The sequence below is a fragment of the Sciurus carolinensis genome, chromosome 1, assembly GCF_902686445.1.
Source record: "Sciurus carolinensis chromosome 1, mSciCar1.2, whole genome shotgun sequence".
NCBI classification, from domain to species: Eukaryota; Metazoa; Chordata; class Mammalia; order Rodentia; family Sciuridae; genus Sciurus; species Sciurus carolinensis.
In genome coordinates, this window is record NC_062213.1 from 57,344,443 (window position 1) to 57,367,614 (window position 23,172).

Sequence of the window (23,172 nt, forward strand, 5' to 3'; positions counted from 1 at the left end):
ATAGAAATGAATATTACTGAAGAAAAAGCCAGGAGAGCATACCTAGAAGAATATATACATCCTCTGCAGGATGGCTGAGGTTTCGGATTTCTCCTTTATCACCTGCAGCACTTTCTCTAGCACCAAGTAGAACAGAATGTGTTCAATAAATACTCTTAATAGACTGTATATTTCAGAAAAATGTGTTACCTTTAATATCAATTATGTGAGCATGCAACATTGCTAAATACAAAAGTCATACAAGCTCACAATGACTGTAGACTGCCACTCTTTTTAATTAAAGAACAATTTAGGGTATTCTAAGACATTGTAAATCACAGATCCTTTCCTGTTTTCACTTGATTTCTATACATTTTCTCCTTGCTACTACAGGTTTCACTCAGAAGTTTTCCTGCCTGGCATTGGCATTTCTTTACCCATTATTGCTTCTCTCAGGGAAACAGCAATATCATTCATCTTCTAAAATGGTACATTGCCACCATATCTGAGTAAATCTCAGGTGTAGGGCATTTACAGAGGGCTGCTCTGGGTGTATTGCCTAAGAATTAGAGGCTATGATTTCTGTCACTGATTGGAAGAAGCATTTCTATGAACTTAGGATAAAAAAAAGTGTTAGCACTGGATGTTTACAATTGATAAAAAAATAAGTTTGACACATTCACACTTGTTGCAAATGAGTCAAAAACTGAAATATTGTTTTTCTGGGCAATTAAACAAAATTAGTAGCATTTGACATAAGAAATGCAAAAATGCTAAATTTACAGACCACATGTCAGAAATATGCCTTCTGTGATGTATATTCCCTAAAATAAGTTGTAATCAACTTTTTTTTAAAGTATGCTTTCTGTAATCCAGTTACATCTCTCTCTCTCTCTCTCTCTCTCTCTCTCTCTCTCTCTCTCTTTTTAAACAGTATGCTTTCTGTAATCTAGTTACGTCTTTATCATTACCAATTTAGGTAACCTTGAGAAAGGCAATTCCCCTTTTTGGTACTCAGTTTTCTTTTCTAAAATATGGAGACAGTGCAAGTCCTTCTCCAGAACTTCCCTACAGATAAATATATTCTGTAACTGACTTTAATTTTATGGCATGTGCCATAGAGAGTTTCTAGGAGATAGAAAAATGGACTCAAATTTTAATTTCGTCACTTATTCACTTTTTCAGTTGGAAAAGTTACATCTTTTTGAGTGCCAATATGTGAAATGGAATAAAGATACCATTCTAACTGAATTGTTTGAGGATGGGATAATATGTGGGCAAAGAGATTAGTACAGGAATAGCTAGTTTACAGACATCCAATGCCTATCGTCAAATCATTCCTTTGGTTTCCTATCTTTTCCTCCTCTTCTCAAATTCAGATCCATGCATATTATTGACTTGCAAACTAAAAATATTAATATAATTTGGAAGATACAGTGCAAAATTTATGTTGATGCTCTGGAAAGTCATTTTTTTATCTTCCCAGCTTGGGAATGCCTCTGGGTTTGTATATAGCAGACAAAGTAGCAGTAAGTGTTCAAATCAAACAAAGCTCCATATGACTTTGCATTCGAGCACTATTTATGTATATTCAAAGACACGCATGGCATCACATGCATTAATAATAGTATATCACATAGGAATATAAACCTTCCACATATACTCAGCACTGATTTTAAACTTTGCAAAATCACATGAAATCAGTTTGGAATTCTACAACTTTAAGGAGGAAGAGAAATTTAGATTCCATAAGAAAGCCATCAGGAGAGTAAATGAGGACATCAAAAACCAATTACATGGGTTGGGTGTTTGAAACAGACTACCAGAGATTGTCGAAAATATTCCCAGGAACTTCTGTTCACACTTGTGAATCTATTAATAGATGGATTTGTTTAAATTTTCACCAGATATTTTGGCCTCTGATGGATTAGATAGAAGAAATAATCTAAAATTTAATCTGTCCTCTGAAAGACTCAAATTGTTAACTTTATTTTGTATGGTAGTGTGATGGATAATCTAAAGAGACTCATGCCCATATCTCGGCCAGTGAAAACGGCTATAAAGGGAGATGTGAGCAGACTTACCTTTCAGTCTTTCTGTAACTAGAGAAAGGTTGAGTTCCTGGCTTAACCAGATAGATTACCTTTTGAAATGCTGATTTACTACCTACTGTACCTGGAACTGTGCCTACTCCCTGAGGACAACTTAGTGGGATCTTAATTGTGAAGAGACTCCTGGTATCTGCTATTTGTCCAGTAACTCATGAGCCATTGGCATATTACTGGTTCCTTATTTATTACCACTGACAAATGACTTCATAATACTGACCAGAAAGATTACACAGGTCACAGAAACTTTCCATAAAAGAACCATGATGTCAAAACACAGCATAGGCTATCAACAGTATTAGTGAAAATTTTGTTAGATTCTAATGGTGATAATTACTGTATCAGAATGCAATTCAAACTAATTATTAGTAAAAGTTTACAAACATTAAAAAGTGCATAATAACATTTGGATCTGAGAGGGCTGGAAAAAAGACATGAAAAACAGAGCACAAGGGCTTTACTTTTGTGATTGGTGTCCACATGATTGCAAGATCACTTTCTCCATCCCTTTCAACCTGGTGGAGACAAGTTTTTCTCCAAATTTAAATAGTAGCATATAACATTGTGAGATATTTGATTCCACAGAATCAAATTTTCCAGTTCTTGGTATTATTATTATTATTATTTTTTGTACTTTCTCAATTCTCCAAGATTCTTAGAACTAAAATTAAGAGCATTGGTTGGGAGAAGTCCCCCAGTTGGGAAGGAACAGAACAACTTGACAGATTGAATTCCAGTCTGTGCAGTCACCAAACAGACTGAATTCAGGTAATATTCACATTGATGGATATTTTCAAATGCCTGTATAATAAAGCAAATGAGTCTTGATGAAACTTGCAGCTTAATTCATCAATACACAATGATGGAGGGGAAGGATTGTTATTAAAAAGTGTGTTCTGTTCTGCGCACACCACCACACTATGAAAAAAAAAAAAAACAAAAACAAAAACAAAAACCCAGGCAGCCCTTTTAAAAATGAGTGGTATAAAAATTCACAGTAATGTACATCACTTTTGTTTTTCATAAGCAATCGAAGAAGGGGGCAGTGCTGAGCATCTATATTGTACAATACAAAACAGTGTAAAGAACACAGCAGTAACACACAGATACATAATGCTAAAAACGGTGCTTTCTAGATGCTTCTGTTACTGGGTGAATACTTGAGCCAGAGATATTTAAACTCTGGGGTTCAACCAACCCTTTCCAATTAGACACAATTAAATCCTCTGACATTGTGAGGGGCCAGATGCTACAGGAATCATCATCTAGGTCAGTGCTACTCTCTACAAGCATTTCTCATATGGTCAAGTGAAAGGATCCATACAAAAATGACATCCAAACACAAGCCACATGATATCAACCATTACTAATGACAGAGGTAGAGAAAAGTCTGTCTGCAGCCACAGCCTCTGCCCCCATTTTTAACATGATAATGAGCAGTTTCCTGGGATGCAGCACAGCCATTTTCTTTTTCCTCTTTTCTGTCATGGAAACAAATGCATTCCAGCAAAGCCTGGAATTTTGCCACATTGTCAGGTGTTGTTAGAGGTCAAAGTGGGGCTTTAGCTTTCAGATTTTGCTGCTTCTCCCTGGGCTTCTCCACTTTGTTCTGTTGAATTTCGCTGTGCATCATCTTCGCCTTCTGTAAGAGAAAATGAGAAAAGGATGAAGGCAGAATAAAAATTACTCCTTAAATTTACTAACTCTCAATATGTCATACTGGAAACTTCTGAAAAAACTAAAGAAGTCAAAATCTTCATACAGACAAGTGCATTTTCTTGGTAGTCAGTTCCTATTAAGGATGTAGCACAAATTTTGAAAGCCTGGCTTATTCTGTGACATTAGGATGCATGACTCAAAAATAAAATAATATTTGGATTTTTGGAGTTACTTGTGATTGATAGGGGACAGAAAGATGCAAGTGGTGTGAACATGAGGTTAAGGGAATAATTTTATAAAATAGGCCCACTGTGTTGAACCTCCACATGCTTTCTTTTCCAATAAGCAATTTACCTGCAGCCTTGCCTGGCTTAAGTGAACAGGATATGTCACATTCCTCAGCAAACTACCTGTTAGCCACAGGAGGAATACAGGCCCAAAATGATGTCAATAAGAGGAACCCATATTTACCCTGAATGGGGAGACTTGTGATCCTGTCCATATTCTAGATCCTGAAACTTAGGAAGATAACCATAAAATCTGTAAGAATTTATGTTTAAGTATCCAATTAGAACCAGTCAGCATCGGCCAAAGTGACCTAGAGTTGTCAAGGCAGTGGATACTTGAAAGTCTGATGTCATCCTGCTGTCAGTCAGAAGTCAAGAAGTGTACCTGGGTGGTACTATCTGGAAACTTCTCTGGAATCCCAATAAAACTGAAGTGCAGAAAAGATATGCTGTTCCTTTTCTCTGAGAGGACCCACTCAATCCCCTGAGAGTGTCCCCTTTCTCTTCAGTAAACTCATGCCTACTACTCATCAAAATGTTTGAAATCTTTCTGATTTGATTGCAACAATTAGAATTTGAAGGGGAGGGGGTGTTCCTGCTGCCTCAGTTTCCCAGAAGGCCCCAGCTCTGTAAGAATGATCAGTTATGCTTTTGATAAATAGCGAGGAAATATCATGCCCAAGTCATGCCACTTAAGTGTAGCTTCACAGGATGAAGAAATAAGTAGGTCTTTAAGCAGATATCAGGGGGAGCATATTTTTTTTAACCTTTTGATGTTTGTCATATTTGAAGAAATATTTAAAAGTTGTATTTTCCATTATTTATAACACTTGAGAATAACTCAGCTGATTTCTTAGAGGTCCTATTAGTTTAAATTAAAAGTGATAGTAGAAAATGAAAGGACATTATGTCAGTTGGTCTATCTCTTTTCCAAAAGTTATAGTGGCTTCTGGCCTGCCCTTAGAGAACAGATGCACAATTCTAATAAGACCATCCTCATAACTGTACCCACAACAACTATCTTAGTAACATAGTACACACTGAAACTGAATAATGCTTTCACCTCATATTAGTTCACTTTATTTGAGAGCAAGCGGTAGGCATTCCTTGACTCAAAACATTCAAATATCTGAATGTGTCATTTGGTTATTGGGCAACCAATATGGCTTGGTGGGCAAAATATTTCGGGGTGTTGCAGTAACAAAAATTATATACTAGCAGTCTGTTATCATAATTCAGTGGACAGAGAGAATTATACTGGTCCATTATTTTTTTTAAAGATATACATTTTTTTTTTAGTTGTAGATGGATACAATACCTTTATTTTATTTTATATGTGGTGCTGAGGATCGAACATGTGCAGTGCCTCACACATGCCAGGCAAGTGCTCTACCACTGAGCCACAACCCCAGCCCCTACTGGTCCATTCTTTAGACAATAAAGTTTAAAGTCAATTTACTCTTTAGTCTTGGAAGGTACACACAAAACATTTCACTAACCTCTATTGATAATAAGTCCTTAGGGAAATTTTAAGTAGTTCTGCATAAAAATCATATTCTATTCTAAATCTGTACCAAAGAAGTGACCAAGCATTAGTTATCATTGTTTGTACACTATTCGTATTGTTAAAGTAATGAACAGGCTCCCAAGATGTGCAGATGGCCTGAATCTGAGATGTGTAGATTAGCATGCAAGAAGAATTTGATAAAAAGAAGGTCTTGATTACTAGAGGAATGAAAGCAAATTGCGGCAGATGTAAGATAGTAGACTATTTAAGGTTGACAATGATTGCATAAAATACATGAGAAACTTGATTCTCATGGGGATTGGGACTTTCTAGGTGTTAGGGGATACTTCTTAGGACATTATGTTGCAAACAGAGCTGTAGCCATATAGATGTTTGTTAACAAACCAAGGTAAACACAGGCAGCGGTATTACTGAGTATAAACTAAAATGCGGAACACTTAGAAATACAAAGGAATTCTTACAATGTTAAGCAATGTTAAATTTGCTATTATACATTTTTCATTTTTTGTATTTTACACTTACATATTATATCATTATTATTTGTAGCTGTTGATAGTTTGCTTAGTTCTACACTTCATGATTTGAAGAAAAACACAATTTTGCAAGGTCCTAGGGAATTGCAATTAATATTGTTGAAATATATAGAAAAGGAGATATTTAGCAGCATGAAGATATTTGATTTATTTTAAATTACATAATTAGATATTACATAAGTGTCAAATTATTTTACTTATATTTGTCAATATAAAATCTTATTTTTTACTTATAAGTCTTCATGTAATTTAAATAATGTTAAATTGATTAACTATTAAGAAAGATCTTAAAGCTAACAATTCTTAATTTCAGGGAAAAAAGAAATTATACTGTGATTAAAAATGTCCTAATATTAAGGGTGGCTAAAATTAATGAAAATTATTGAAGATAGCATTTTCATGTTAAACATGAAAATATAACTATGATAAAAAACAAATTCCCAAAAACAAATGAAAAAATGTATTATTTTTGCATAAGTCTTCTCAAATAAACACATTCAATTTTCATATTTGCAAAAGCTACAGATGGAGGAACTAGCAGGTAGCTTATTCTTAAGATTAAGGTTACCAAGAATTTTAATTATTAAACTCTTTTTTTTCTTTTCATTGGTGAAGTCAAACTCCTTGTATAAGAATTTAAAGTCCAGTAATGAAATATTTTTTACAAGACCATTCAATCATGAAAGGAAAATCAAAGAACCTTTTTTATCCAAGAGTTACTTATTTAACAAACGTTTATTTCCATCCTCAGTAAAACTGGTCCTGAGCCCTTTTTTTCTGAAATTATTCTTAGAACTGAAGTCTAAGAATAAGTCTAAGTTAAGAATCTTATTTTTTGTGTGTGCTTGTGTGTGTTTTGGGGTACAGGGGTCTGAACTCAGGGGCACTCAGCCACTGAGCCACATCCTCAGCTCTATTTTGTATTTTATTTAAAGACAGGGTCTCACTGAGTTGTTTAGCACCTCACTTTTTCTGAGGCTGGCTTTGAAGTCACAATTCTCTTGCCTCAGCCTCTTGAGCCACTGGGATTATAGGCATGTGCCACTGCACCCAACAAGAATCTTGTCTTAACAATATTCTATCTACTAAATATCTACCTAGTAAAGTTAGAGGAGGCCAAAATCATTAATGATAGGAGCTCCAACTTTGTTACATATGCTACATAAACAATTTTTGAGCTTTTATAGAAATTAGGACTAAAATAAAAGCCATGTGTTTTATTGATTGTGTTAGTAAGTCAGATTAAAGACTCTGCATTTGAGTGGGAAACTGTAAAGAAAAGTCATTGAAAACAAAGTAGGAGTGATTAAGAAAGTAGTCATATACTTTCTTCTCGCCCTAGACTATTTCTAATTCTTTCTATTGGATTACTTTAAAAGGTGGCTTTTTATACATCTGTTGTATTTAGTGAAGTGCTGCATGTCATTCCATGTTCACAGAGAGATGTATATGAAATGACTCACCTGTCTTGTTGATATCAAGACCTGCTAATTTCAAGGCTAATTCATTGCTGTTGCCACTTGCAGAGGAAACCAGGATATCATGTATTGCATTTCTTCTACCTGTTCTTCCTGAAGCAATAAAATCTGCATATGTAGTTTCTACATCAGTCATTGCTAACAAATATCCACATAGCAGGGACTACAAAAAAGAGGAAAATTAATAGGTCAATATAAAGGTAGTCAATGGTATAAATTTAACAAAAACTTTTAAAACTATTGGTCTTCAATATGCATGTGAAACTATAGTTTACATGTTCACAAAAGAAGGAGTGCTTTGATTCTTGTGCTAAGCTTTTAAATCAAAGATCAGAGAGCTTGTGTGCAGGGTTTTATAGTAATATTTAGGTTTTATGGATCATGTGATCTCTATTCCAATTACTTAATTTTGTTCTTATAATGTAAAAGTAGCCACAGACAATAAGTTAAACAGGTATAATCAACAAACTTTGTTTATAAAACAAAGCAAAACAAAACAGGCAGAGGGTCAAATTTAGCCTTCATGCCATAGTTTGTTGATACCTGGTTTAGATTATAAAATTCTCCTTTTCTAATGTCATTTTAATAAGTCTTCAGTCACAGAGAGATTTTGAGATCAGGTGTAGGGTCAAGGGGAAATGCTCCAACCAACATAGGGGTAATAGTAAGCAGGTGTACTATTCATAATCTAAGAATGTCAAAGAAATTGACCAAAATCTAGTTTGATTTTTCTTATAGCCATGTACCAGCAATCCCTTCCAGTGATCAAATACTGCTTCAACCCGGGAAGACAACTCCTTTGCCCTCATTAACAAGTCATTGCTTGACAGGAATAACAAACCTCGATGATATTTTGGGAAATAAAATTTTTGAATTTGCAGAATCAATGAAAATGAGTCTTTCCAAAAAAACTTGGTGACATACATACTTTAAGTCTGCTAGAGTTTGGATACTTAATGTCCCCCAAAAGCCCATGTGTGGATAGCTTGGTTCTCAGCTGTGGTGCTATTGGGAGGTGGTAGATCCTTTAGGAGGTAGGGCCTAATAGAAGGAAGTTTGGTCATTTCAGGCACATCCTGAAATGGGGCATATTAGAACCCTGCCCCTCTTTTTGCTCTCTTTTCACCTCTGACTACCATAAGGTGAGCAGTGTCCTCTACCACATGCTCCTGCCATGATGTATTATATTGCCTTATCACAGACCCAAAGGAAACAGAACCTACAGACCATGGACCGAAACCTCTGAAATCATAAGCCAGAATAAACCTTTCCTTCTAACAAGTTGTTCAGCTCTGATATTTTGTCACAGTGAAGTACCTGGATCTTGGATTCTGGTCCTTGCTCTGCCACTAAGTCATGGAGTGAATTTCTTACATTGTTAGGAAACTGAAGCAGCTGGATAATAATGTGATAATACCTTCAAGCAAAGGTATCTAAACAATGAACACTCAGAACTGCCTCACTCCTAAAATCCTGAATTTAGAAATTCTCTCCTCTGGTCATAGTTACCTTTTTTCTTTTCCTCTTATACTTAATGGATCAATTCTTCACACTAATCCCATCTTTAATTCCTATTAATATTTTTAATTTTAGTCTACCTAGATTCATCATTATATTAATTGGGTTGCCCATCAGTTCTTGCAGCTTCTTTTTGGCACCAAGAAATCCCTTTGATCTACTGTCATTATTGCCTTTCTATCTACACTCCTGCGGTGGGGGGGAATGGTATACTTCTTTTGATCTCACTACTGGTGACTGAGTGTTGCCAGAAAAAGGCACAAAATTGTGCCAACTGGCTCACCTAGAGAGTTCTGACTCTATTATTAGTATACACTACACTTGTGCAGAAATACTTTTGTTCCCCTCCAGTTGACTCTTCCTTTTTTATTCTCCACAGGAAGGATTCCCAGCCCTTTCCCATCCACGCACCACACACACCACCTGCTTAAACTATGACTCTGTGTCTTCCTTTTCTAAGATGATGCAGGACTTCTGCTATGAGTTCTCTTAAAGTTGTTCCTTTCCCAAACATGTCTCTGGATTTTCTTTCTCTTCTGGATGAATTGGCCTTTTTCTTTTTAATACATGCAATTTATTTTACTTCCTTCCATCTCTAATGACATCACCCACTTTACATTAACATACCATGTTTGTAGATATTTTCCTTTAATCTCTCTCCCTCAATATCAACATCTACCCACTTGTGAGCTAATCATTTTATTTTATATCACTCATATTTATTCTCTGTAAAACAGGGAACCCTTACTAGAGGATTATGACTAAGTACTCCCATTCCCCAAGATTCTCCATGACTCAGTCATGCTGCCACAGGAGTTACTTTTGGACCATTCTCCAAAGTCTAACCTACAACCTATAGAACACATTCTGAATTTTTAACAAAAATTTCTTATAAGGCTTTCCATGATCTGCTTAGGACCCACTTTTGTTGTTTTATTTCAACCTTCACTCTTATACTTGACATTTCATAGAATAATGCACCATATTTTTCCAGAGTTTTCCTGCTGATGCTCAAGTCTTTTACTCCACCTGGAATGCCTTTACCCAACAAACTTGCTTGTGGAAATGGACTCACCCCTCAAAATTCAGCCAAAACATTCCTTTCTTTTACCTCTTTTCCCTGTCTCTTCAGCTAGCACTCTGTGAGCCTGATTTTTGCCTGGACAGGTCACTTACATTCTAGCCAACATTATGGTTACCTTTCCTTACAGACAGATTGCAAGCTCCATCGAGACAGGAACTGCATTTTGCTTATATTTTAATTACATAACAGTTTCTAGCAGAATCTCTTGCAAATAGTACTGAAGAAAAGTATGTTGAATAGAAAAGACCAATGAGAAAAAAAAAAAATACTACTTGCCTTTCATCAGTAGCCACAGAGAACTCTCCTGCTTTCTGATTGTAATAAATTACTTAAGAGTTTTCATCTATGTCAATCTAGAAGTTTTACAGGTGAACAATCACAATCAGATAGTTCAAATGATCTGCTCATCTTCACACAGGTAATAACTGCCTGGGATTTAGGTCTACAAAGTTCCACTTTACTTTTTTTACATTACCAGGTTATTTCTGTGAGGAAGTTGGGGTTTGGATAAAGTTTTTGACCTTGGAGTAATTCAATGCAATTAGTTGTAGAGATATTTTTATTATCTATACCACTATTGACCAACACACTATTTAGTTTTTATGTTACTTTAAAGGTTTACAAATGAAAATGCATATCAGATGGGCAAAATATATCTTATAAATGTCTAAGGAGAGGTGAAAGTAGAAGAATAAACTATAGTCATTCCACTGTAAGTCTGTTTTTATGTCATTTCAAGAAATAGGCTTTAAAAAATCCCCTACTATTATTTCTCATTTTATAACAACATCATAAAGTAGGAAAAAAATCCTAATTTTTCAGATAAAGAAAATACATCTCAGAGATTTTTAGTGGCCTCTGAATCATACATAGAACCATGCCATTAATCCATGTCTTATTTTGTAATACATGTCCTTTTTTGTTCCATTAGTATTTTTCTGCATAGACTACTATGATAATACATGTGGGGGTTTTATTTAATTCATTTTGTTTATAATGATTTTAAGGTAAATTGAAGTATCAAGAATGCAGCATAGAAAAGTGGTGATGTTTTCCATGAGAAAAATGTGAATTAAAAAAGTGGCATACTATGTTATTATCTACATATTTGGGAGTGTTAAAATATTCTAGTGGCAATTCTATTTATGAGAAGTAACAACTATGACTTTTCACATAGTGCACTCCTAGGTTAAGACATGTCAGGGAAAATGGGATTATGAAAGATGACCATATGTTGTGCATGTCTTCAAAATGAACTGACATAGATTTCATATGGATTGCACAAAAGAAAATATGAACAATTGTGAGAAGATTCCTGTGAACATCCCCTCTCCTAGGCATTTCTGAAATATATTTGTAGGATAATATGAACCCAACACTACATCTTTAAAGTAATACAGAAACTAAGTACTAGGCTTCTAATTACAGTAGCCATTATGCTTATTATAGTAAAATAACCATTATTATAAAAATGGTATTGCATTTTATTATTTATTCTTTCTCCAAACAATGAATTTATTTTCCAATGAAAGAACAATAGTTGACAAACAGCACACACTAAATATGTAAATGACAGAATATAACTACATTTTAAATAAAACATAGATGCTGTGTACTCCATATATTCCTTTTTCCATTATTATTGTTCTTTTAATGACTTCCTTTTAGGTGCTCAAACATGGCTGCTTTCACGTGCATGGATGGCTATTTTTTTTCAGTCTAACATTTAGAGCAGTTTTATTTAGTGATACAACTACCAGAGATTCACAAATATCTTTTACATCAAATATATCACTATGCAGATGACTAATACTTTTGTTTTGAAATTCTGGAGAACTGTCACCAAAAATTATGTCTTACAGATATTCACACACAAATAAATAAATAAATAAGTAGAAAGAAAGAAATTCCAAAAAAGTCAAATAAAGGTCAGCAACTGATAGAAGTTTGATAGAATGGCAATTAGCATATAGTCTGACCTTATAAAATAATTAGAAAAAACACGAAAACTAGCTAAAAGTGGACTTTCAGTTCTCACTAGAGTTTCCTGTTTGTGTTGCTATAATCAGAATTTTCTAGACATGAAAACATTAATGTTAGATATAGATAAGGAAATATGGTGGTTGGTTTTTTTTTTGTACCCAAATATACAAAATATCCAATTGCAGTAATATTTAAATTCTAAGGTGAGGAGGAAAAAGGCATTTTATTATTTAAATACCGAATTACTCAAAATTTAGATTGTTTTAAATCATAAATCTCTGAAATTATTTAACAATTCAATCAAAATTCATGATTAAAAGATAAGCTTGCTCTTTCTTTTCCCCCTCAAAACACCTCACTTTCTCACTTTGTAATAACAAAGCAGCATAATGCCATGATCTAAAAATTCTTGCTTAGTATGATTGATTTCTGGATTGAAATACATGATTCGTGTTGGTCTTTTCCTTGTTTATGCCCTTTACCTTTTCTAATACCATATACACAAATTATTTGAGAAAATAAACTGGAAGATTTTACTATAGTAAAATTTATAAATTGAGATAGATTTCAAGAGTCTATGAAAGTATGTACTTACGTCTCCTATATTAAACAAACTGAAGTGTTCCGCATCGATGTATTGTAGAAGCTGGACCTATGAAGCTGCTTAAAATGATTTTTATAGTGACATTGAGTCATGAGCCAAATGGTGACTAGAGAACATGCTAATTTTACTCCTGTAAATGGGACACATGAAATGAGATTCACAGACTTGGAAGAAAGAATGGAGAGAATGTCATCAGCAAACACTGAAGACTTCTCTTTAATATGAATAGTGTAACTTCTTTAAAAAGTTTAAAAAGAAAAAAAAAAGAAAATTCTTCCTGTTCCACTAATACTAATGTAATTATATAACTTCTTGACTGCTACTTTATGAAATCATGTGAAGTGTGTTGAAAGCCCTTTAGTAGTTTGCTGTGTGCTTAGTATTTGGTCAACATAAGTGTTTCTAAATTGTTTTGGTTTCAGATATCCACTACATTCTTGAAGATTATGGAAAACCTCAGTGAGCTTTCATTTAGGTTGAATAACCTACCATTATATGCCAGATATAAAATGATAAACCTGAAAACATTTAAAGATACCAATAAATCTATTACATGTTTACATAAATATTTTTAATGAAAAGGAAATATATTTTCCAAACTGGAAAGAAAATAATGACAAGATTAGTATAGTTTTATATTTGCAACTGGTTTAATTTTGCAAATGTCTGGTTTTATAAGAGACATCTGGTTTCTTAAATCTGCTTCTGCATTCAATCTGTCTCAACATATTGTTTTAGTTGAACTCTGAAGAAAATCTGGCCTTATACAAAATTTTTTGTTTGGAAAATGAGAGAATTTTTAATAGTCTTTTCAGATAATTATGGATTTTTAAAAATTTGGAATCTAAAACCATGTCAATATGCTTACTATACACTGTTTATCTTGCACTTTGAATGAATCTTTTGCCCATATATATATTTTTTCCCAAATGACCAATGTCTTATATTAAATATATACTTAATATATTAATATAATATAGATATATTAAATATGCCATACATTATATATTTAATATTTTAATATCTATTATATACTTACTATTTTGATAATACAGATAATCTATTAAATATATATTTAATATCAGGAATTGCTTATTTGGAAAATATTGCTTCATTGGGTTTTGTAAATTTTCCAAATGGTAGTATCTTTCATTATATGATATCACTTTTGTTAGTAATGCTGCCTTTCTTGTCAGAAAAGTCTTTAAGATATGAGAAATTAAGAAATTCAGAGGGTCAGAAATAATTTTTCCAAAATTGTAATTTTTGTTTGAAAGCTCTCTTATTGGCCACAGATATTCTTGGATTCTCTTTCTCTTACAATAGCAAGCTCCTTTTGTTCTTTAAAAAAAAAAAAATCCCTGCCAAATGTCCAAGTATGAATAACTGCAGTTTGCCTGACAGTTGTTCTTCCCAGTAAAGATGGTGTTCCACAAAAAATATGGTTGCTGTTAACATTCAACTGAAACAGTCACACAGATTTACTTGATACAACCATGCATTTTGGTACATGGCAGAAATGCTTCATGAGACTTCCAATTTAGTCCCAAGGAATATTAAAAAGATATGTATTCAATGGTCAAGAGTCAACAAAATTAATACTTCTTAATGCTTCATCAGATACATTTTTAGGTAAATCTGACATTTAAAAAATATTAACTATGAGTATGTGGTGGTAAAGAACACATGGATTACTAGTAGAGTTAACTGTCAGTAGCCTGATGAGAACAAAGATGCCAGTAGTTTTTCCCACATTTTTCACCATTTGTGCAAATGTCAGGCTTTATTTTTTCATGAATATATTTTTACACTTTTAAAAATTCATGAGTTGGTTAATTGTATTAATACTTAATTTCATCTCTGAAATTTCCTTTAGCCTAGATGCAAATCTTTTCCCCTTATAACGCTTAGCCAGTTAAAACTTGAAAATAATGTTTGCCTTGCATGCACAAGGCCCTGGGTTCAATCCCCAGCACCAAACAAACAAACAAACAAAAAAAATCCCCAAAATCTTGAAAATAAGAAATCTTAGTCTGCAACTGTTAATAAAGCCAGAAGCCCCATTTTTCTTTAGGAAATATTTTCACTGTCTACTTTAAGCAACAAGTGACGTCAAAGCTGCTTATAAATCCCTTTGCCCCTTTGCCTATTTTTGGCTTACCCTTGTACCATCCATAACGACAGCTATTTCTTTTCTTTTTTGCTCCTTAAGCCTTATTTGTATTTCATTTTCTTTCTCTCTACTTGCCAGACAGCTTTATGGGGAAGATCAAGGTCATTCTACACAAATTGCTGTAATTCTTTTTATATTACACACACATAAAACGGTACTTAGCTCTGTATTCAAGAATCTTTTGCCCAACAATAATATCTGATTGTACTTCATTCTCTTCCTCTCTTTCTCATTTTGTTTTAGGTGGTACTGGAGACTGAACCCAGGGTCTAGTATGCTGGCTACAACCCCAGCCCTCTGCATTTCTTTCTTCTTTTTCCCTTATTTATTTATTTTTGTAATACCAGGAAACACTTTACCACTGAGCTACATAGCCCAACCCTTTTTATTTTTTATTTTGAGTCACGGTCTTCCTAGGTTACTGAGGCTGTCCTTGAACTTGTAATACTTCTGCCTCAGCGTCCTGAGTTGCTGGGATTATATGTGACGACCATACATGATCTGACTGCTTTTCTTGATTCCTTCTCTCCCATTCTCGTTCCTCAGATTCTGTCTCCAGATTCTAGACTCTCTTCTTTTGCCTAGCTACTTCTCCAATGCCTATAAAATTTCTTACATCTTACCTGTTATAAAATCTCTTTTCTTTCAACTTTGTACGTTCTACAATATACTCATTTCTTTTTCTTTCATTCACTCCCAGATATACAGGAAAAGAGCTAGAGAGTGATTTTTTTTAAAAAAAAATTATCTTACTGATTCCTCTTAGTTACACATGGCAGTAGAATTCATTTTGATAAAATTTTACAAGCATAGGATATATCTTATTCTAATTAGGATCCCATTCTTGTGGGTGGGCACAATGGTGGGGTTCACTAAGGTAATTTCATATACACACATAGGAAAATGATGTTAGATTTATTCTGTGTTTCCTATTCCTATTACCCTTCCCTTCCTTTCATTCCCCTTTGTCTAATCTACTGAACTTTTCTTCTTCCCTTACCCCTTTATAGTGGTTTAGCTTCCACATATCAGTGAAAATATTCAACCTTTGGTTTTATGGGATTGTTTATTTCACTTAGCATGATATTCTCCGGATCCACCCACATACTAGCAAATGTCATAAAGTCATTGTTCTTTATGGGTGAGTAATATTCCATTATGTATATATACCATATTTTCTTTATCCATTCATCTGTTGATGGGCATCCAGGTTGGTTCCATAGCTTAGCTATTGTGAATTGTGGTGATATAAACATTCATGTGACTGTGTCACTGTTTATGCTGATTTTAAATATTCTGGATATAGGCCGAAGTGTGGGATAACTGGGTCAAATGGTGGTTCCATTCCTACTGCTTTCCAGAGGGAATGTACCAATTTGCAGTCCCACCAGCAATGCATAAGGTTCCTTTTTCCCCACATCCTTACCAACATTTGTTGTTACTTGTATTCTTGATAATTGCCATTCTGACTGGAGTGAGATGGAATCTCAGTGTAGTTTTAATTTGCATTTCTCTAATTGCTAGAGATGTTGAGCATTTTTTCATATATTTGTTGATTATTCAAATTTCTTCTTTTGAGAAGTGTCTGTTCAGTTCCTTTGCCCACTTAGTGATTGCATTTTTTTTTTTTTTTTTTTTTTTTTTTTTTTTGGTGTTAAGCTTTTTGAATTCTTTGTATATCCTGGAAATTAACACCCTATCTGAGGTGAAGAGATTCCCTCACATTCTGTAGTTGCTCTCTTCAGGCTCTTGATGATTTCTTTTGCTGTGAGGAAGCTTTTTAGTTTGATGACATCCCATTTATTGATGTTTTATTTTGTTTCTTGTGCTTTAGGAGTCTTGTTCAGGAAGTTAGTTACTGTGTCAATATGTTGAAGTGTTGCTCTTACCCTTTCTTCTAGTAGGTGCAGGGTTTCTGGTCTAATTCTTAGGTCTTTGATCCACTTAGAGTTGATTTTGTGCAGGGTGAGAGATAAGGGTTAACTCTCATTCTATTACATATGGATTTCCAGCTTTCCCAGCACCATTTGTTGAAGAGACTCTTTTCTCCAGTGTGTGTTTTTGGCACCTTTGTGTAGTATAAGGTAATTGAATTTATATGGGTTTGTCTCTGTGTCTTCTGTTCTGTTTCCTTGGTCTTCTTGCCTACATTGGTGTCAATACCATGATGTTTTTGTTACTATTGCTCTGTAGTATAAAGTCTGGTATTGTGATGCCTCCTGCTTTGTATTTCACACTAAGGATTACTTTGGCTGTTCTTGGCCTCTTATTTTTCCAAATGAATTTTATGACTGCTTTTTCTATTTCTATAAAGAATGTTATTGGAATTTTGATGGAAATTGCATTGAATCTGTATTGAGCTTTTGGTAATATGACCATTTTGATAGTACTGATTCTGTCTATCTAAGAACATGGGAGGTCTTTATATCTTCTAAGGTCTTCCTCAATTTCTTTAGTGTTCCTTAGCTTTCATTGTAGAGATCCTTCACCTCTTTTGTTGGATTGAGTCCTACATATTTTATTTTTTTTGGAGGCTCTTATGAATGAGATGGTGTTTCCTAATTTCTCTTTCAGCTGATTCATCATTGGAGTATAGGAATGCAATTGATTTATGGGTGTTGATTTTGTATCCTGCTACTTTGCTGAATTCCTTTATGAGTTCTAGAAGTTTACTGGAGCTTTTTGGGTCTTCTAAATGTAGAATCATGTTGTTGGCAAACAGAGATAGTTTAAGCTCTTCTTTTCCTATTCACATTCAACTCTATATTCAACATCTATGGAACTCTATATTCAACTCTAAATGTTCTATAGTATACTCATTTTTTTTCTTTCATTCCCTCCTAAACTTACAGGAAAAAACTGGAATTTTGCCTGCTTCCTCTACATTGCCTTAATTTATTTCCTTTTGCAATTTAATTTATATATTTATAAATTTACTGTAATTGTTTTTCAAAGAAAAACCATTACTGATTACTCAGCAAATTCAATAGTATTTATACAATAGTCAATGATATAAATTGCATGTATCATTTAAAAATGTTGCTCATTTCTACCTGAAACATTCTTCTGCCTGGGCTTCCATAGCTACTACACTCTTTTGCTTTCCCATAATCTTCTTGTACTTCTTGCTTTTTCCTCCACCTATCTCTTAAGGATTCTTTATCTTCTTTTTTGGCCAAAATACAAGGTCATCTCAAGTAAGTTCTTTTGTGTGACTGTTTCACTTGAGAGCTAATCCCTCAATTAGCTTTAACTGCCACCTGCATATTGAGGACACACAAATCTATAATTTTGAGGCCTGATATTTTTCTGAAGTTCCACCTCAGTAATTTAACTACTTATCGGATCTCCAACCATGAATATTCTTTAAATCTTTAATTCAGTAAACTAAAATGAATACTCTATCTCTGTCTCTCTGCTTTACCCCTAAAATTATTCATTCTCTTCTTAATTTTTAGTTTATATTATCACTATTTTCTCTTGCATCTGTGACATCAATCTCAGAATTGTTTTTGGTTACTCCATCTGACTAATAGTTCAAATCCAAACATTTCTAAAACCTCAATGTTTAATTCCTTCTATTTGATGCTTCTTAAATATTCTTCATTTCCATTCTGCTTCAGCTACAACCTTCATTCTCTTTTTTGATGACCACTCTGTAGGCTAACTACTGACTTATCTAAACACATTCTTCACTTATCTAAACATATTCTGTAACTTATCCTTTATGCTATTGTCAGAATTAGCTTTATAAAACATAACTAGTAATAAAAACTCTTTCATGATTTTTTGAGAAGCCGCAAAACATAGTTCAAAATTTTTTCATGACACTTAAAAGTTCAAACCAATGCACTTTCCCACCTTCTTTTCCTACAATTTCTCTCCCATCTATAGTGAGGCTCAATGATTGCAATATATACAGTATCTCTGGTGGTCTCCCATAGGTTGGTTTTCTTGTGCTGTTCTCTATCCAATCAGTTAAATTAAAAATCCTTATCTTTCAAATCTGCTTTATAGGTCACCTTGCTTCCTTAGCTACAGGTAGATTAAATAACTTCAACATTATTGTTTACTTAATTCTGCATTGTATGAGAATTATTTTTTAGTGATCTTTTTCCTCTAATATATTTTCATTGCAATATGAAACTTTTTTCTGAATCCCTCACCATTTTTGGCGGAAAATTTTGTATATTGTTCTTACCCACAGAAAACGTGTTTTGTATATTTGTTTGTGATCTTAAGTTCTTTGTTTAAGTAATTTTTCAAGGTCATATTGTTTGTAGTAAAACTTAGCTGAGAGAGCATGTGTCCTTACTTTTATTCAGTTTGTTTTCCTGTCTAGTAAGAGACTTCATTATTTTAAAATTTTAAAGTATTTTTTCTCTGTATATACCTGATTATAAAGGAAGACTTATGGAAAATAACCACAGCAATAGAAGACACTCTAGAATTCCAAATAACTCTATTCTATTTTCAATGTATTGAGAGCTACTTTTGTAAAGTTTTTTAAAAATCAAATGTATATGATTAAAGTTGCACATTAATGCATGAAATAATTTGCTCTGTCCTCATGTAGGGCTTTTTACATCATTTATTTAATACTTTAAAGGACTTGTCATTTGCAACTAATCTTTGCAATACCCCTGCTGAGACAGTGAGCTGTAGAAGTACCGCCTGTTGGCAAGTGACATGTAATATTACTTGCATATTACAAATGAAGAAACTAAAGCAGAGAGAGGTTAATTGCCTTGACCAATGTCAGTGGCACTGACCGTAGTCAGTGGCAGTACTGACCTCAGAATTAGAATCTGGGTTTATTCACATCAAAATCACAAAAGCATTAAGAGCCTTAGGCTGACAGTCCTTTGTTACATAATACTTTCTAAATCCTTTGACTTGACTTCTCCTTTCCTGGCTTTGTATGAGTCCAAAGAGAGAAAATACTTTTAAAATCTATACCTTCTTATTAAACTAAGAATTTTTCCTCTATGTCATATAAATATTTAACTTTTGAAAGGATGTTAAACCCTAAAACATTTCCTTCCAAAATAATTCATTATTAACTTTTCCATCTTTAAGATCACAAAGAAACCCACTATTATGTATAGCTACAATGCATTAATAAAACCAGTTTTTCAAAAAAATCACAATGAAGGGTCTAATCAAGCTCAAGCATTCTGGACTGTTCCAAGATCTGACAATGAAAACAAGATTAACAAAACAGCTATTTTTTATTAGTGCTTTTGAATCATAACAATAACAAAAATCTAAACAATGTGTCAGATACATTAAGTATATAAAAATAATTTAAATTTTTTAATGACTCTACCACAATAGTATTCTCATTATTTCAGTCTTAAAGATGAAATAACAGTTTGGAAACCTTAAGTTATGAAGCTAACAGGTGAATTAACTACTTACACAAGCAGTTACCATTTTCCAGCACTTGTTTTGGGGTATATTAAACTTACTTCACTCTCTTTTGATGGTCCATCATTTATATTTCTTTTTAAAAAAGTAAATACTTCACATACTGTTTTGAGGCATTACTCCACAAAGTGATGTTATTCTGAATCTCTACAGAACCTGCTTTTTAAATATTATCATCTGACACACACATATATATTAACACCATCATGTCTTCCTCAATTTCTGTTTGCTTTAGAAATGCTTCCCATTTACTCAAATATTTGGTCTAATCATCTCAGTGATGGTTCCGATATTAGATATTCAGATGCCTCGCTATGAGGGCTGCTCAGCCTTAAATAGTAAACATACATTCCCTAGGAAATATGAGAAGAATCTAAAAAATATCTGACGCCTGAGAAATGGTTCCAAAGTATGAAAAAAAACCCCTGCAAAACTGAGATAAAATATATTAAGTAATATTTGTAACACCAATATTTGTACATCTCCTCAAATAGAATATTAGGCAGCTTTCAAATAGTTACTATATGTTATGTTGAATATGTGATTTGTATACATTTTAATATATATTTGATAAAATATAGTGTGAAGCTTTCGAAAGTACAATTGTCTATGGCAGAGGAAGGCTTAAAAATAGCACTGCTCACTGTTAAATAGAGTTGACTTCAATAGGCAGGCTGAGGCAGAGTTGCTAGGTCCTGGCAATGAGAGAGCATAAGTAGAAAAGAAAGCTATCTGGTACAGAAGAGTCAGGATTTAGAGACTTACTGAGGGGGAAGAATTAAGGCTGGGGGACTCTAGGATGAGAATCTTGGGTTGCTTCTAGATTTCTAACTTGGATAAACAAGAGGGCGGTATTATTCGATGCATGCAAAAGGAACAGCAATACGATAGGTCTAAGAATGGCACTTTAAGATATCACAATTCTACATTTAAATTTAATTCAATGACCTTTTCCTTTCTGAATAAGTGAGAATGCATTATTGAAACACAGTTCACACAATGCTAATGTCTGCTCCTCTGTAATATTTTCTGTGTATCATCTAACTATCTATTTCAATTGAAATAGTGCTTAAACATTCCTATGTGCCTCTTTTCAGCCAAAAACAGTTGCTATGATTGTTTCAACATATTTCAAGTATATGTATAATCATTGCCAATTTATCTGCTTTGCAGATGCTAGTTTCCTATAAAGTGTTTATTGTCCCTGACTACTGAGAATGTCACTACTCAGTATTATAATGAATGTTTTCCACTTCTACTATATGTTTCAATGAGAGAATTGTTAATTTTTCAATTAATGGAACACTCTTCACTACAATGGTTAATATTCTTCTTCTCTGCCATTGTTATAGTTATTTCAAGATTTTCCCACATATTTGCTTTAAATACTATTTTTATATCTTCCAGACATTTTTAAAAAATAGTGAAATAAGTTCAGAGAGAAGAGAAAATGCTGAAAAACAACACAAAATAAACAAATTTAAATGTAATTAAGAATGTCTTTATTGGATATGAAGGTATGTATTTGTATATATGAAATATAATGAATATAGATGTTAACAGACACTTTCAAATGAGATAATCTATGAAATAAAATATTTAAAATATAAATGATAAGATGAGGTAAAATCAATATATTAATTAAATAAAAAATTATAAGGTAAAAGATTAATAATAAATATATTAATTTTGTTCAAGAATCATACTGTTGTCTGGAAAAATCATGACATTCTATAGATTATCAAAATCATTAGGTGGCATACATCTATAATCCCAGCAACTCAGGAAGCTGAGGCAGAAGGATCACAAATTTGAGGCCAAGGTCAGCAATTTAGGGAGTCTCTACACAACTTAGTGAGACGCTGTGTCAAAATAAAAAAAAAAAATGTATTTTAAAAGGCTGGACTTGTAGATCAGTGGCAAAGTGACCCAGTACATATAAAGGAAGAAAAATCACTTCACTATTAATATTGAACTGTTTTACTATTGACTCTACTATTAATCATTACAACTCTATTCTATTACCACAAGCATTCAAGAAATTATTTAAAATGCTAAATGCTGATTGTAAGAAATGCAATATAACTCATCTAATAAAGTTTCAGTGAACTGAGAAATCAAAATATCTCAACACTGACAACAGTATCAATTACTTAAGAGTAAAGTTTCTTTTTTCTACTTTGCCCTCTAAATTTCAGAAAGGGCTTTATGCACAATATAAGGTACAAGTAAATATACTTGAAAATAAAAATTCTTGAATTCATTACCTTGTGGTATAAATTAAAATTTCTTTGATGCTTACATAACTAGAAGATTTTATTTCATCATTATAAATCACTAATATCTGTATCTAATTCCCATAATGTTTTGTGTCAACCAGACTCATCTCAGTGATAATTAGAAGGCCCGGTGCTTATCATATCTTCTAGGCTTTCATTGATATATATGAACCCACACCAACTTCTTTAATTCACAGACTTTTAATATTTTCAAAATACAATAACTATAAACACATAGAATATGCATTTGACCAATGACTCAGAATAAAACAGGTTTCAGATATAAAATTTGAACCATAGTTGGTTATACTTCCATATAGTACTAAATGGAGAAGGGGTGTTCAACTGCATATGTAAGTCACCTATGGTGATTTTAAAACTTTTTGGAGATTCCTAAGAAAACTTGGAATGAACCCACCTTTTTACCCAGTTATCCCACTCCTCAGTTTATACCCAAAGGACTTAAAATCAGCATACTACAGTAACGCAGCCACATCAATGTTTATAGCAGCTCAATTCACAATAGCTA

At 33.3% G+C, this 23,172-nt stretch overlaps 1 protein-coding gene across 2 annotated transcripts in view; it reads right to left on the bottom strand.

Moving 5' to 3' along the window:
* Positions 1 to 168: 168 nt before the first annotated feature.
* Pkia (cAMP-dependent protein kinase inhibitor alpha) overlaps positions 169 to 23,172 on the bottom strand; it is a 90,974-nt gene continuing 67,970 nt past the window's right edge. The window contains exons 1-3 of one of the 2 annotated variants that reach the window (XM_047522401.1): positions 12,753 to 12,884; positions 7,558 to 7,735; positions 169 to 3,729 (exon numbers count right to left, since the gene is read on the bottom strand). In XM_047522401.1, the coding sequence (XP_047378357.1) occupies positions 3,650 to 3,729; positions 7,558 to 7,708 (231 nt within the window). In that variant the 5' untranslated portion in view covers positions 7,709 to 7,735; positions 12,753 to 12,884 and the 3' untranslated portion in view covers positions 169 to 3,649. Of the gene's footprint in view, positions 3,730 to 7,557; positions 7,736 to 12,752; positions 12,885 to 23,172 lie in introns of those variants that run through there. The other variant, XM_047522409.1, reaches the window with a different exon arrangement.